Raw genomic sequence first — 17217 nt, 5'->3', positions numbered from 1 at the left:
TTTCGCAACGAATGTATACAAAAAAAAAAAAAAAATACGATTTTATAATTATAATGTGTGCCTTTCAATGAGGGAAGCTAAGTCTTGGCTCAAAGAAATGGGCCTTCTCCATGAAAAGTTCATGATTGAAATTTTTCCAACTCAGTTGGAATTGGCTCTAATTTCTTTGGAGCTACAAACTGAACTCCAATCTTAGTTCAGATGGAGCTCAAATGGATCTAATCTGAATCCATTCAAATTAGAATTGGTTTCAACTCAGTAAGCATTGATCCTCCATCCTGTGGTCCATCAACCTGAGTAAAATAGCACAATTAAATTTGGGACTGATCAACGATGAGCAAAAATACTTAATTGTCAAGATGAGCTAGACAAAATAATAAGGCCCCAGGTCTTAATAGTGTGGTGAATGAGTTTCTTCAATATGGTGGCTATGAGGTTAGAAACAAGTTGCTGAAAATTATGAATATGGTTTTTGAAAAACGGGAAGTACCTAGCGATTTTAAGAGAACGCCAATTAAACCCCTGTAAAAGAAAGGTGATAAGAGTGAGTGCGGTAATTACAGAGGCATTAGCCTGGTCTCTGCATGTAGCAAATTACTTAGCATGATGATACTTTTAGACTGAGAGATGCTGTAGACAAACTTTAAAGAGAAGAGCAGTGCGGTTTTAGGACCCATTTAGCGAAGGTGTTGTCCTTATATGGTATAATACATTAAAGTGATTAGTGCTAGTGAGCCAAATAAATGAACTTTTAGAGGTTTTGCGAGTTCAGGGAGATAGAATAGGTTTGAAAATTACTGTTAAGATGACTAAGCCGCTAAGGCTAAGAATAAGTGAAGATGAAAAGGTGACGTTTCGTAACGAAAAGATCGATCAAGTGGACAGCTTCACGTACCTTAGTAGTATTATTGGTAAAGACGGTGGGAGCAAGGAAGATGTTAAAAGTAGAATAGCCAAGACTCAGGGTGTTTTATCACAGTAAAAAAAAGTTTGAAAGAATAGGAAGATAAGTCTGCGAACCAAGATTAAAATATTGGAAGCTACAGTGACGACAATGGTCAAATATGGTACTGAAGCTTTTTTAAGAGAAATTGCGAACAGTGTTTTGGGTACCCGGCTGACTGGCCGTATCTCAAACAGTAGGTTGCACCAAAAGTGTGGTTCAATCCCACTTTCTAGAGCTATAATGAGAGCAAGGTTGAGATGGGTAGAGCACGTTTTGTGGATGAAAGACTACGGATTGCCAAAGATAATCCTTTTGGGCCAACCATCTAGGGCTAAACGGAAAACTGGTCGTCTGTGGTTGGGGTGGGACGATGTCGTAAAGAAATATTTAAGGGAAATATGAACTTTCTGGGAGGGTGTAAAGAGGGAGACTTTGAATATATTAGGATGGAGGAGCGTGCGTAGCTGTGTTGGCCTCAGGCGGCTTGGTGCTGCATTGAGTGCTTAGAAGTAGTAGCCTAGCAGTAAATGGATAAAGCGGGATAAAATATCGACAGGGGAAATTTCATATGCATTCCAATTTCAAAGCACATAACTTTCTTAGTACTATTGATCCTATTTCTCCAAATTATTCCTAAATACAGTTTATTTCATCAAAACCATGTCCTATATATATATATATATATATATATATATATATATATATATATATATATATATATATATATATATATATATATATATATATATATATATATATATATATATATATATATATATATATATATATATATATATATATATATATATATATATATATATATATATATATATATATATATATATATATATAATATATATATATATAAATATATATATATATATATATATATATATATATATATATATATATATATATATATATATATATATATATATATATATATATATATATATATATATTTATATATATAATATTAGAAAAACTGACACAACTATTTAGGCTTTATTATTAGCTTTAGATTTGTAGATGAACACACTATATGGCAGTGACGATTTTCCTCTTGGGAAACAACTCTACTGCTACTAACACCTCACCACAGGATCGTGCCATCTAGCTAGGGTGAACACAGCTACAACTGTATTGAGAGCTTCACTCTCAACCCATTCCATAAAGCTTACAATTCATTTAGATCCTTTCCTTATGGGCTCTTCTCATCCAGCTTGAAGACGTCCTAATTTGTTTGTGGCTTCAACTGGGTTACCAATTGTGGTTTGGCAACCCAGCTGAAGGCACAAGAAAATCAGAATGTTTTTAGGACTAATCATGTTCACTATTATCTAATGTAGCTCTAGAAACTGGGATTAAACCGCATTTTGCATACAGCTATATATTGTCGTTAAATAGTACCTAAAACTATCATTAAGCAGTCCATCTGCAAAACGTCTAGCATGCCTTCTTTCGCTTTTCAAGACAAGTATGTTTCAAAGCCACACCTGGCCACTGGCTTTACCATGGCCTTTAGCATCCTAATCTCTGTTCAAAGACACATCCTCTTATTCTTCCAAAGTGTTGCCAACTGCCGAAAAGCAGCCGATTCCTTGGCAATACTGCTTTCTACATATTTACTGTCCGCTCAGTCATTCTGCTTGTTATCTACCATTGGGACTCATTCTGCTCAACCTTAATTTTTAAGCTAGCTCTCACACTCTTAACCCTCAAGACCTTCAAGAATTCACTTATGTTGATTCATATAGGACACTCAAATCACTTGCCTAATTTTGTTACAACAGAGTTTTACCTTCCCATTTGATATCATGTTCACCCAAGCCTTTGTTGGGTTCCTTAGGACAAAGCCCATTGAAAAAGTCGGTACAAATAGGGATAAGACACAATACTGCTTCAATCCTGATTCCAAAGCAAACTCACTCACTACCTTAACTACAGGAATATTCCTCGTACATGGCAATAATCACTTTAACATGGTTATTGGGTATACCCAATACACATAATACCCAATACGCCCTATATCCTGTAGTAGGGTATAGCCCCGTATTGCGAAGCAGATATCAATCCAATGCACATATACAAGGATTTTCATCAAGGCTTTTTAATCAGCAGAACCAATGCCTGTTCATAATCCATAAAAATAAAGAATTAAAGGAGTCAAATAATTCATATACTTCACAATTATTAGTATAAGCAGGATGATTTTTTTCAATGCATTCGATCTCTTCCCTGGTTTCTAGTTTTATTGGTTTCCCCACAGTCTTTGACTGGAGTCTTAAAACATGAAACAGATATGACAAATATAACCCTTTTCGGAGACAATGTCAGTCTGGACAGAAAGATAGGGGTATGCTAGATGTTTCTCAAACATTGAGTTCAGAATTAGCATTATTAGCAAAAACGCATGCAGCGGTGGATTTTGGAACATTTTTCCTACTAAAACACAAATATTTGACTCATAAAAAACTATAGATACGATCATTACATTCTCTTGCACACATTCTTCTAGATCTCCTCCATTCCTTTTCTAAGTCCTTCACCATTAAAGTCAGGATAAATAATGCATATGCAGTCAATGTAGTTACCCTTATTTGGTAAGATAGCCCTTACACTAAAAAAATATCAACTTACTTGTCGTGTAATGTTTGAGTAAGGTCTTGAAGTATTTGGGTACACTGGGTATGGTATTCGAGCAAGGATTCGGCAAATGATGTTAGCTGTGTTATTTGCTCCACCTGAAAAGTTATGAAACATAGTCATTTGCAATAACGAAAAAACACAATCATCGTACAGCATTGTCAGCACAAACAGAAAGGCTTCTTTTATAAAAATAAATACTAATCCGCACAGATGTCCATCCGAAAGAAGAAAAAACTAGCACAGATATCCACCCAAAAGGAGACAAAACAAACACAGATATCCACCCAGAATGAGACGAAACAAGCACAGATATCCCCCAAAATGTTAGGATTTTAAAGTATCGTAGTATGTGCATAAGCTATGTAGCTATGTATATTGCCATGTAGTATGTGCATAAGCTAAGAAACATCCTATGAAACATCAATTGATTAATTATGACTGTTTAGTATCTCTAGTTTTAATATCCTTATTAGGATCGAACTGCTATCACTTTTGCTGAGAGGATAATCCTAGTTACACATGTGACGAAAGTCATACTAGATACATGCACGGGACTTTATTTCAGAGAAGGTATGAACAAAAAAAAAGAAAATAACTACACAAAGAATAAGGAATAACCACGGAAAGGATACGGAAATAAAGAATGTCGGCGTCTTGGGGGAGGGAGGACGCAGACAGGAAGGCCTACATGAGTAGGTCTCTGATTTTCACATTTATTCTTTCTCATCAGGCAAACTAACAGTGATGCAAAAAATATAATATTAAGATTTAAGATATAAAAAATATCATGATTTGTGCATATAATCCTGTGAGTTTCTTATTCTTTTTTTATTAGTTGCTCTGACATATCCTTCTCTCCCCTTCAGAAAATAAATGCGAATGTGACCGCTCTTCTTATTCAAAGTCACGCCAAAGAAAACAAAAGTAAAAAGCAAAGTGGTTTAATAATTTCATGGTTCAAGAAAAGACTGGCACTGAGACACAGTTGGATAGTCTAGTCACGATTCCTGGAGAAAATGATTAACGAATATCCACTTCCACACTTAGAATAACAAAACTGAAATTTATTCCCTCCTTGTTCATCGATTAAGACTAACAAGAAGCATAACAATGGAATCTCCCAAATACAAATATATGGAATGAAATGGAAACGAACCATTTTAGGGTATTGAATGAACACTACTACTACTACTACAAACAATTCACTATAGCGCTAAATCACCTAAGACCAACATAGCCACGCACGCTCCTTCTCCAGCCCAATCTACTGAAGGCCTCCTTCCTTACACCCTACCAAGAAGTTCCCATTTTCCTTAAATCTTTCCTTACGACCTCTTCCCACCCGACCTGAGACAACCTGCTTTTTTTTTGGGCCGTAGACGGTTGGCCGACAACGACAACCTACGGCAATCTGCCATCCCTCATCCACACATGTCTTAGCCATCTCAACCTTTCTCTCATTACAGCCCTACAAATTAGGATTGAACCACAATTTTCGTACAGTCTACTGTTTGAGATATGGTCTTTGAAATACTTGAATGACGAGAATTTTAAAAATTGTCACTGTCACACCTAAAGGTCCTAACTGACACCGTCAACTTCTGAGATAATAGGCAAAAAACACTCGCTAAGCTGTTCTCAAAGGGATGATCAGGAAGGCAAACTTTGCACAAACACACTTTGATCCTCCGAATCTACACCACTCTGAAGATCGTCCTTTAGAGATAGTCATAGAAAACTTTTCAAACAATTAACACAAAAGTATGCACATGTCAGATAAGTCTTTCAAGTGTGACAATAAAGACATCAAAGTAATAAGCTTGATAAGATAAACAGCATTTAAAATCATTTTTCCATTACAAAATTATTTTAACTTGTATTATCATTTTTGTAGTCATAGTTGTATTCAAAGAATATATAAACAGTACAATGGGTAAAAGTCCTGAACTGAAACTTAAGACTTCACTGAAGATCATTTGATGAAAGGAAACACGTCCAGGAGTCCATATTATTCAAGGATACGAAAAGCTTTTGGCTATTGAAAAGATATATTAAAGTTAGTTAAGATATATAATAAGTATTGGATGACTATACATAGGCACTTGCACACGAGTGATTTCGGCAAGAGATGTCAAACTATTTGAAGATAGTTTGGTAAATCGGAAAATTCAATCGCCAAATTCGCCTGTCTACTACCACTATATGTACAGCCAATAAATGTTTTTCTCTCAGTTTTCTGACATGTGTCCTTTCAGCATTAAACCAACTTATGAACACAGGAAGGTTTAATGCTTCTTTTTTGCCGAATAAACAATCTATCTCGGTATATATCCATCCAAAAATCCTATGAACTGAATTGCTACGCATTTGATTTATATATTTCTTCTTTTTTTTAACACAATAGGTATATAAAAACTCTTTTTTTCGGTAAACTAAATTTTCAGCTTCTTCTTATCGTTTTATGTTTCACTAGACAAAATAAAATATACATATATGATAAAAAAAATTTCTTGATAAAAAAAATATTTGATAGAATATTTATTTGAAAAAAATTGTTTTCTCTTGAAAAAAAAAGAATGACTGAATAAGATCCAAATGTAGGTTGTACTTTCAGGTTTAACTTGGTATTGAATTGAATTTTATTTAAAATAAAGATGCACAACGAAAATGCCATGGGCTCTAGAATCTCACTGGCCGAGGAAAAATTTAAGTTACAACAAACACACATTCACGTCAAACGGGGGAAGGACCCCCACCCCTCCCCCCGATTTTTTTGCCCATTCTCAACTCTTGAAAAATGCCTTTTCTAGGGTATTTTCATTGAAAAATATCGTTTTTGTATTATCATCGAAAAATTGAAAATACGAAAAATTTGCCCCCCCCTAAATTTCTGTAAATTGACGGAACTACAAACACAAAATGAGGAAAGAGACTTTAGATTAACAAAAATTAAAGTAAATTCTTTGCTTACCTTCTAAGAAACATAGCCACACAAAAAAAACACTAATCTCTTTTACAACACACACACACACACAAAACACTATAAAAAAATGTTTTTGCATTGTTCTTAAATAATCAAGCATCATATAAATTATTATAATCATTGTCAACTGTATTTCATAGTGTGCAGTCACTAAATTATACATTAGCCAGAATGAGAGAGCTCGAATCGTCTGTATGGTGTAGGCTAATCAACATAAATCTAATCTAGGTTAATCTAGACCATCAATTTTCTAGAGACAAACTCAAAGATACACATTACATACTCCAATAGGATCAGTAGTGACTTAAGTGGTAAGATTTGTCATCAAATTTTTCAGTAGCTTGTCTTTTTTTTAATATTAATAAAAAAAATTCAACAAAATAAGTTTTTTGAGGAAAAATAAAGAGCTGCATTAAACCGAAAATGAGCGGAAATAAAGACAAATAATTTTATAAGCTTAAAACTACCACAAATCACCATTAATAAATAAACGAAACCCAAATCGAACAGAAATTATATTAAATAACCGAGTAAAACTTAAGACGAGTAGAAATTAGCATGAGTAGCCTAGGACTGGTGCCCCCCATGCCTTCTGAAGACCAGAACATAATTTGCACTTTTCTGAAAAGACAGTAAATTTTAATTGTTAAAACTTTTTTACTTTAATGAAGAAAAAAATATTAAGACTTTAAGGAATAAATATCAGTTATGCTTTAGATCAACCTAATCTTGAAGGAATTAACAAATGACTTTGATATACTGACTAAAATGACTTTTGCCTTTCACTAAAACGACAAATGACTTTTGCTCGATGTGTAAATGAGAATCTCTTTCATTTTGCATTCGACTGTGAAGAGTTACGGAATGAATGTTTTGGAAGAGTGTCTGGGAGTGAGTGTTGGCGGATGTCTGAGAAGAACATGTGTGCTAGTAAACAGTTGTGCAAGTTTCTTCCTATAGGGGTTAAACATAGGCAGTTACGCTTTAGGAGATAGGTTGTTACGGTTTTTAAGAGTTTAATTTTATTATTATTGTTGCTTGTCGGTTAAAAATATTGAGCTTGTTGTTTTTTCTTGTTTTGTATTTTTTCAAGTTGTACTTTGCTCTTCTGACTTTGTTTGTAGTTGTTTTTTGTGTGTTGCTATAGCCCGTGGGATTTTGGAATGAAAATCTTATCTATATTATAGTAATATCATGAAGGAGACGATTCCAGATGAATATTCACCATCGATTAAAGCTGTTTCAAGGACTATTTCTTCCTTCAAACTATCCTAACTATGTGCTTGTCTGTGCATGTAGGCTATATACTTGTCTATGTCCATATTTATGTTGTGTTCTAGACCAAAGGTGGCACAAGGAGAGAAGGCTCAGTGGCACGGTGGCACAGAAGAAAGTGAGTAGTAATCCTAGCTAAGACATCAATAACACCATATTATACTGTTTCTAACTATCTGTTGTCTGTTTCGTGTAACTAAAAAACATATCTAATAATGAATTTGCGTAGCACCATTGTTATTTTCAAATAAAATTCATCGAAATGGAAGTTCTTATCTTTGAAGAGCTAAAGATCATTATGTGAAAAAGATCTCAAGAGATGGAAGCATAGATGAAGTTGTCTTACATCGTTATCTAGAATATTGTGCATCCCCATCTGAGCCAAATGAAGGGACTCGGCAAACTTCTCTTCAGCTTGTCGAATTTCATCTTCTGAAACTGACGAACCTGCAGAAAGGATAAAAAAAAATGTTATAATTAGAATTTATCACGGAGATGACCAATTTGATAAAAAAAACTTCGATATATTAGAGTCCTTTGGCTTGAACAGCAAGGAAAATCCATTTTTTTTGCATGTGCACCACTGATGTGTCCTCTTTATTCCGTTTTTTTCCTCCGCAGCTAGCGGGGCACTGAAACATCATTTGAGAGCTTTTGAGGACTCATTTAAAGGAAATAGCTACTAGTACTACTTTTAATTAATAAAATATAATATTCAAAATAAATCAATTTTTTGACAAAAACTGCATCTTCGTATGCAAGATGATAAATGACGTCATAATCAAAGGATTGAACCATAAATGGTGTTAAAAGTAAAATAAAATGTAATTTTCGACAAAAACGGAATCATCGTATGAATTCGTATGGAATCATAAGACGATTCAACTCACTTATCTTTTGACAAGATAATATAACACAAGTTTCTTTTGAAAATTGCTTAAGTAGGGTACGATGCCATATCTGACTGACTTCACTACCTGATTCCCTGGGGTTCGTTCTTTACTAATCCAACTGAGAAAAAGAAAGGGTTTCTTCCGTGTGTATTATATATTTAATCATATCATACAAGGATAAAACCTTCACTAAAGCCCTTCTATCAGCTGAAGAAAACGCTTGCTTATAATCTAAAAAAAGGGCGACTAAAGGGGTTTGATGATCCAGGCACTTCTCAATTACTAATCTAAGATTGAAAATTTGGTCGACACGTCATCTCCCCTTCTTGAAAACACACTGTTCTTCTCTTAGAGCTTTATCTACAGCATCTCAAAGTCTACTAGAATTTTCCTAAAATCGCTAGGTACTTCTTCTATTTCCGAATCATATTCGTAATCTTCAGGAGCCCCCCTCTAACTTCATAACCACCATATAAAAAAAAAGCTCATTTACCAAAGTATCAGCACCTGGGTCTTATTATTTTTTAATCCTTTTAGTGGTGTCACTAATTCTTCCTCGCAAAATAAATCTTCCTTCACATCTAAAGTGTCACAAACTTTTCCATTCTTTACTATATATTTTCCTATAACTCTATCATGGTTAACCACACATTCTCATGATGCTCTGCCCATATCTGTTTAACTTTTTTCTTATCAATAATGGTGGTCCCGTTTCTATATTTAACTGTCAAAAGTCCAGATTGACTATTCCCTCTCAAATTATTAATATGACAAATCAATATTTTACTATCATGCCGTCTGGCTACATCTTCTAGATCTTCGGCAATTTTATCCATGGCCTCCAGTTCATACCTCCTTAATTTATACTGTAGTGTTTCCTACACTTTCTTTGCGTTCGTCTTCATTTACATGACCTATCATTCATTCTTTTACAAGCCGCTCGTCCTCTCTATTAAACATAAAACATTTCCATTAATATTCCTAGTTGCGTTTTTACCTTTCTTCCCTAAGACACCATCAGCAACTTTGCCAACTATTTTCCCAAAATGATCCAGAAGGTAGAAATAAGTCCAGTTCGAAGAACCTGAGCTCGTCAGTCAAAATGTCGATATGATATTTGTTTTTTAACGTTGTAAAATTCCAAAATGCAGTCTTTATACTATTTAAATCACGGAAATTATTATGGCTTCAGGAAAAGCAATGGTTGCAGAGCCAGCACAGGTCAGGGACTAACACATCTTCTCAAGTCTATATGAAGCGCTTAAGCTGGCTTAGATCCGGACAGCAAGAAGTTCCCTGGTCCTCCAGTTGAATGGAGACTTTATGCAATCTTGGGTCCACCTTGGTCACAATATGGTTTCCCACACTTGGCGATGCTTTTTTTATCAAGAAGAGTTCCCAAGCCTATTCATGATAGAACAAGAGTTCTATCAATCTCAAGCCTATTATCTCCGACTCATTACATATTCATGCCTACAAATACTATGCTACTACAGGGAAGCAGCCCATAAAAAGCAACTTAGCAAGAAAAAGGTTTTTCAGCCCCCCCCCCCTGCCAAAAAAAAAACAGAAGCATTGTTCATGATTCAGAATCCAGTACAAATGCTGTATCGTTTACTATAGTACAGGAAAATGAGCTCCAAAAAGAGGTCGACCCGAAACAAATTGCAACAGAATTGATTTTTACACCATCTTGTAGAGAAAAAAAAACTGAACAACATATCCATTTTCGCATATTCTGAGTCGACGCAAAATAACCGTTTTTTGGCTTTTAATGCTATTTTTTCCGTTATTCGAATAAAAATCGCAATTTTCGTGGACATCGGTTTTTCTTGAACTGAAGTATGATTCTAACCCAAAATAACATGGCGAGACCAAAAACGAAGTCGGATTTAGCGTAAAGAAGCACCATACAAAAAGTAACTTTATTTTTTCGACTTTTTTCGCCTAAAAATACAATTTTCGTTACAGCCCGATTTTCTTGAATGAAAGTGTGGTTCTGACGTAGAATCACGAGCTGAGACCGAAAATAGACTCAAATAGTTTGTTCACTGAACCAGAAAAAAAAATCGTAATCATTAATGAATGATCTACATTTTTTTAGAAAATAATTAGGGAAAGTGAATTACAAACCGAACTGGTTTTCAATGGTCAGTATCGTAAATCACAATTAAAACACTCTTCATATACTATTTAGGGTCAACCCATAGTGTCTAATCTTCACAGTCTATTAAATAGAATCAATCCTACAAAAAATACAAAATAGAGAATCAGATTCCGACTAGTTTTACAACTTCTTCATTTGGAATGGATTAACAACTAGGGTTCTAGATTCTCTTCATCATTGTTGCTGTTGATTTTTGGGGAGTTGGAACACATTGTTCCCTTGCAGGTTCTGCATGCTCAATTAAAAACTAAGCCGTTTTTAAAGCACCTAAACCACGCTGAACTAAACTGTACAAGACAGGAGCACTTCACGATCTTAAGGAGCATACGCGGGGCTGGTGGGAGGTCAGTTGTTAATGGGTACAAGAAGTCATCTTTATTCTTCCATCCCCAGTCCTCGGCTTTCAGTTCCGGATCAGGCTCCCCGGTCCATACCTGAGCTTGATAAAAACTCTATAGCTATGAAATTTGGCTGCATCAGAAGTTGGTGGCAGATGGTCTGGGTGAACAAAAGAGTTTGCCGTTGTCACTTTCTTTTCAAAAACTTCTCTGTGGAGTTTGTTCAAGTTCCCTCCTTTCGACGAACCGTATATGATCAGCAGGGCGTCTTCATCAGGGGTCTTGATTCCTTCCTTCGAAGCAGACTTCTGCATGAACACTTCAGCTGATGTTCGGAAATCATTGTCTTCTATCAGCCTCTTCAGTGCAAGACCTTTTCCCACACCGTGGATTCGCGAAGTAGAGTCACAGCCTAACAGGGCGTGAGCAAAAAGGATCAGATGAGAAGTATCTTGTCCCAGCTTCTCTTTCAGGGTGTGTATGTCCCATATTCGGGGAGCTTTATTCAACTTTGGCTCAGGTGCGAAGAATAGTTTCTTGCTTGACAAGTCACAGTGGTAGCATAAGAGAACCAATAGATCGGTATCGTCCCCAACTACGGCAGTGTCGTGATACCGTGAAGAGGCAACAGCAGCTTCCACAATCGGGACATCTGCGTCACCTGATGCCTGGGAGACAGAGACACCCTTGGCACGGAGATGATCAGCCAATGCGCAGATAAACCTGGCTTTGTTTTTCTTGCAAGATAAGAACTCTTCTTTCTTCACCTTGAGCTGCATATCTGTTGTGAAGAAGATCTCATGGCAAACTGAACGACTCCTCTGCGAGTGAGCCATATCTTTTATGGAAGCCCCACCATCGTAGCCATCGAAAACGATAGTGGCAGAAGGGTACTTTCCTGTCACGTAAGTTGCATAATGGTTTAATATCTCCAGGTATCTTTGATTTTTTGTCCATGGTATCCTGTGCAGCAGAGCTCCTCCGTCTAGGATATATCGAGTGCCTTCGGGGAGGGAAATAAATGCTTCTCAAGGTTGCACACCTGGGCTGTGGCCTTCGCAAGTTCTGGTTTGTTCGCAGTCCGGAGCATGCAGGAGCTGTCAAAAAGTGACGCTGGGTAGGAACACAGTTCGTGTTGAAAGTACTCAGTTTCCGTAAGATTGATCCTTTTCGCGATCATGATAAACCTCTGAAAAAGAAGAGTCGGGTCTAGTCGTTTGCAGTCTCCGCTTTGACTTTGCTTGGTGGTCATCTGGATTGCCAGTTTTTTTCGTCGAAACACAAAGTCAGAGACCAGCTGTCCAGACATGGCGTCAATGACTTATAGGCCAACATCTTTGGCATAATCAACGTTGGCAGACGGATAGGCAGTTAGACCATTTGCTATGCTTCTTAACTGAACATCTCCCTCAAATGGTGAACCCCTTACCAGAAACTCGATAATCGTCTGCGTATCTTTGCAGTATCTCAGTTGCATCGGCTCTGACATCTCCTTGTGCTGATCGCTTGTAACGTACAGAATTTGTGAAATACGTTCCATCAGAAGGTTTACTGTAGAGCAGACTGGTCGCGACAAAACCCATAAGGACCTCTGAGCCTCTGTCATGCCACTGCCGTTGGTAAGGCCATCAGAGGTTTTAAGAGAGCGCAAAAGCTCCTGTTCAATGACAAGATCTGTGGAGAGTCCAGCCCAGAATCTATCAGAACGTCTTACTACATGCATGCCACTCTGGAAAGCCTGGTAGACCGTAGGATGGGTATCTTGGAGCTTGTCCATTCGCTAGAGGTAAAGATGGCATGATTTCGTATAGTGGTTGTGTCCTGCAGCCGCCAGGTACGTTAACATGTCTGAGGTAGACTTCAAATGGAGCTCCCATGACCCAGTTCGTTCTCCTTTTACAAAGTTTCGTAGAATCGCAACCATGTCCAAATACTGGAACCAAAGCTTTGATGTTCGACAGTGGACTGATGTTCTACTCGACTTTCTGGCATTGCTTGAGGTCTTCGTCTAATTGATTTCTCAGTCAAATCTTGGGAATAAACTTTGAAATCTTTAAAAAACTGAGTGATGAATGTGACGATTTTCACGTAGCCTTCGAAGTGTCTTATACTAGTGCCTAGTTCAGGTATTTTTACGAACAACCGATCATTTGTTGAATAACAAGTGCCGATTGATTGTCTTTACAAAAATTACCGCAACGCATATTGACGATAGTGAAACTTTTTTGTTTTGCACCAGACACCCAATCTGGCTTCATGTTCTGTCTCAGCTTGTCATTCTGCATCAGAATCATACTTCATTTCAAGAAAAACGGTCGGATACTAAAATTATATTTTTTTTTTGGAAAACTTAAAAAAAAATCGCATTAAAAGCCAAAAAACGGTTATTTTGCGTCGACTCAGAATATGCGAAAATGGATATGTTGTTCAGTTTTGTTTTCTCTACAAGATGATGTAAGAATCATTTCTGTTGCAATTTGTTTCGGGTCAAACCTCCATTTGCCTGTACTACTAGGCTACAATTTTCTTGATTGGCAGCAATCCTCAAGACCACCCTGTAGCGATGTTAGCAGCCACGGTTTTGGTTAGGAAGACTCGTGAAAGATCCACTCTGGTGCCATTATCATGCCACACAACCGGGATTTCCATGCCGCGGATAGGGATAGAGAAAGAAACTTATGACGGAGCGGAGACCCCAAACCATCTAACAGTAGCGCAACAACTCCAAGACTTTGTACCTAGCCTATCCTGATAAGGCATTTGTCAGAGCAGGGCATTCATTTGCGGGGGTGGAACGAGGGGAGAAGGCAAATCCGTAAAAAAAAAAAAAAAAAAAAAAAAAAAAAAAAAGCATTTACAAAAAGATTGCATTTATGTTATAAATAGTTTCATGTGTTTAATACGGGAATATAATCGTGCAGTGTTGTTTCAAGAAGAAACAAATATATATGCAATTAGTATAATATATACATATGCAACGTAACTGATCTTTGGGAAAAATAAATTAAAAAATATTTAAGGATGATTCCTAAAATTGTAATAATTAGCCCGTTTATTTCAATAGCTCGTTTTTATCTTATCATCGTTGATGCCCATGCAGAAAAATATTTTTTTGAAAAAGTGCAAACTGGCACTAAAAAGGGCTTGACTTTTGAAGTAACTGAAGGCGGATTTTTAGATATTGACGTCAAAATCTACAGTCCAAATGGCAACATAGTTTACGAAGGTAACAGGGAAACAAAGGGGAAGGTGGCATTTACTGCTGATAAGAACGGTTTTTACAGATACTGTTTTTCTAACAAAATGTCAACAATTACCCCAAATGTTGTAATATTTTCAATTGATAAGGAGGGTATACCACTAGACACAAACAAGGATGAAGAAGAGGGTGAAAACACATTAGAGACAATGATCAAAAACTATCTTTATCATTGATGGAAGTGAAAAAAAAAAAAAAAAAAAAAAAAAAAAAATATATGGAGATAAGGGAGAGAGCGCATCGTGCAATCAATGAAGATACCGAGCATCTTGTAGTTCTGTGGACATTTTTCGAAACGATCGTTATGATTACTATGACAGTTGACCAGGTGTATTATATGAAAAGGTTTTTTGAAGCAAGAAGAGTTGCATGATGTGACTCTTGAGTTTGGACCTTTTTTAGCTTGTCAAAAGAAATACCTTCAGTTTTTCATGCGCGTTAAGTTTTTTCAATTTTTTAAAATTTCCATTGTGAATAGCATAAAAAAGGCTTCCTATTCTGTTAAGTAGTGGCTCAGCCTTTGGAAGGGATGTTGCATCTTATTTGCTCAGATTTAGTTTAGTCCAAATTTCCTACTCTTCATCCCATTTTAGAAACTGTATGTGACCAGTAACTTAATTTTGATTTTCTGAAACTCGAGAACTCTCATTCTTGTTTTTTTTTCATTAGAAAAACCACAAATCACCTGAAATTTAGATTGCTCAGAGGTACTGAGTAAGTCAGTTCTCGCGTTTAAAGAGCATTGGCTTTTTTTTACAGAGCCTTTTGCTCTTCTTACGTAGATGATTTTTGCTCTGGGAGTAGTACATTCAACCTCTTTTACACGAGATCTCAACTCTTTTCCTACAGAATGGTAAATTATTATTTCAAAATATGGTACTTGTCAATTAGACGAAACACACTCAAGAATTACGCTTGGGTTAGATCTCGGAAAATCGGTTTCATAGCCACAAAGACAAGTGACGGGTGAAACAATGCAGTGGACTTGAATAATTAGGGCTATATATTTGCACATTAGAGGGTGGTGGGGTAGGGCTAGGTTAGGGGCACTGTCCAAATACTTCACCCCCACCCCCCTTAATGTGCAAATATATAGTCTAAATTATATTATCATTATACAAACTAAAGATTATATTTAATTAGGATTAACACAACTTCACTTCTTGGGTGTGTTCGTTCAATTAACAAGTACCCAAAATTTTATTTTCTTTCCTGTTATGCCTTCCACATAATTTTAACCTTTATGAATTATCTTTATTGATTATTTCGAGGGGGATGTTATACCCCTTCCCACCAACATAGGGTTTTAACAAGATATCGGGCACATACTACAGCCCTGATATCTGCCTACATAGTATTCAGGCAGATACTTGCCTGAATACTATGTTTTTTTAGAATTTCCGCTTAGGGTTTCCGCTTAGAAGAGAATAAAACAGCAAAAAAAAAGTATTTTTCAAAATTTAGGGGGATAATGCAACCTCTTCCCATTGGGGCCCCCGTGCTGATCATGCTAAAGAAACTAATTTAATCACATTGATAAAAACATAAAAAGGGATAAAAACAAAATTTAAAATGCAAGAGCGAGCATGTTGTCTGTTAAAGGAGGTAAATTATAATTTTAGTAAGTCTTTTTGCTGATTTAGTGTTTTTTTCCAAGAATAAAGTGATATTTTTGGCTGATTTGCTGATTTTTCTTTCAAGAGCCTGGTGGTTTTTTTATACCGGGTGGCAACCTGGTATATTTTGAGAATCCAGACAGAAGGAGTCACCAGAATAAGCTCACAGGAGGATGAGGGGGGAAGACGCACCAGATAAGGCTGGGATACAATTATAAGATACATCCAATGATTTCTAGACTTTTGATGGGAGGTGCTTATGACAGAAGAAGAAATGTTCGTCAGGATATTGGCTTTAGGCCAACTAGACTATTACAGACTAGTCTGTAACAATAGCGGTAGGATATTGCGGTATCCTCAATTAAAATAGTGAACAAAAGAGAAAGTGAGATAAAAAAAAAAAAAAACACGCTCCAGTATTTCATCAACAACTTAATCATGTCTAAGAGCGTTTTCATTGCTTTCAAGTTACAACTTAGCAAATGAATACAGTTACAAATAAAGAACATATATTATATAATTGACATTCAAAATAATTTAAACAAGCAAAAACACTGGAAGACTTTCAGACAATGGCCATACAGCACCTAAAATAACCAGTTTTTGTGAAGTATTTAATGAAGTGACGACGTATACATTATATAAAGTTTCTTCGCGACTCCACAAAGTAATCTTGTTTAGAGTCGATCTAGCGCATAAATAGGCTAGATATAAAATTTCGATGATCGGCAGAAGATTCGCAAGGAAGCCATTTTAAAAACAAATCACACAACTGCAGGAAAAATAACATCATTTTAGATCTACAATTTGTACCGTATTATATCATTCTAGAGCTTCTAAAGATTAGCTCCTGACCATTTAAAATTGCAGAGGGTTTTAATTTTAACGCACAAGGTTCGCTGACATAATGTTCAGACTACTGTTTCATTACTTGCTCATTTTTATCAAAGCATAGATAGCCTACATCATTGCTGCACCAAGCTGCCCAAAGCCAACACATCTGCGCAGATTCCTCCTCCCCGCCACTCCGTTCAGACTGACCTCCAATGTTTATTAACTTCCAGAAAGTTATTATCTCTTCTAAAATTATT

At 36.2% G+C, this 17217-nt stretch overlaps 2 protein-coding genes across 5 annotated transcripts in view; one reads left to right on the top strand and one right to left on the bottom strand.

Moving 5' to 3' along the window:
• Window positions 1-17217, bottom strand: part of EndoA (SH3 domain containing GRB2 like, endophilin-A) — a 93961-nt gene that overhangs the window by 6793 nt on the left and 69951 nt on the right. For all 4 annotated transcript variants that reach the window (XM_089094700.1, XM_089094702.1, XM_089094703.1 and 1 more), the window contains 2 exons: window positions 8200-8300; window positions 3587-3690 (listed from right to left, as the gene is read on the bottom strand). In XM_089094700.1, coding sequence (XP_088950826.1) covers window positions 3587-3690; window positions 8200-8300 — 205 coding nt within the window. The remainder of the gene's footprint in view (window positions 1-3586; window positions 3691-8199; window positions 8301-17217) is intronic.
• Window positions 14273-14883, top strand: LOC148948791 (transmembrane emp24 domain-containing protein 2-like). Its single transcript, XM_089094529.1, is given in 2 exon segments — window positions 14273-14666; window positions 14669-14883. Coding segments are annotated over 2 exon segments (609 nt in total).

Source organism: Artemia sp. Qi Xiang Cuo, chromosome 9 (assembly GCF_049724085.1).
Source record: "Artemia sp. Qi Xiang Cuo chromosome 9, ASM4972408v1, whole genome shotgun sequence".
Classification (NCBI taxonomy): Eukaryota; Metazoa; Arthropoda; class Branchiopoda; order Anostraca; family Artemiidae; genus Artemia; species Artemia sp. Qi Xiang Cuo.
Note: the sequence above shows the minus strand (reverse complement) of the source record. Positions and strands in the feature narration are given on the sequence as shown.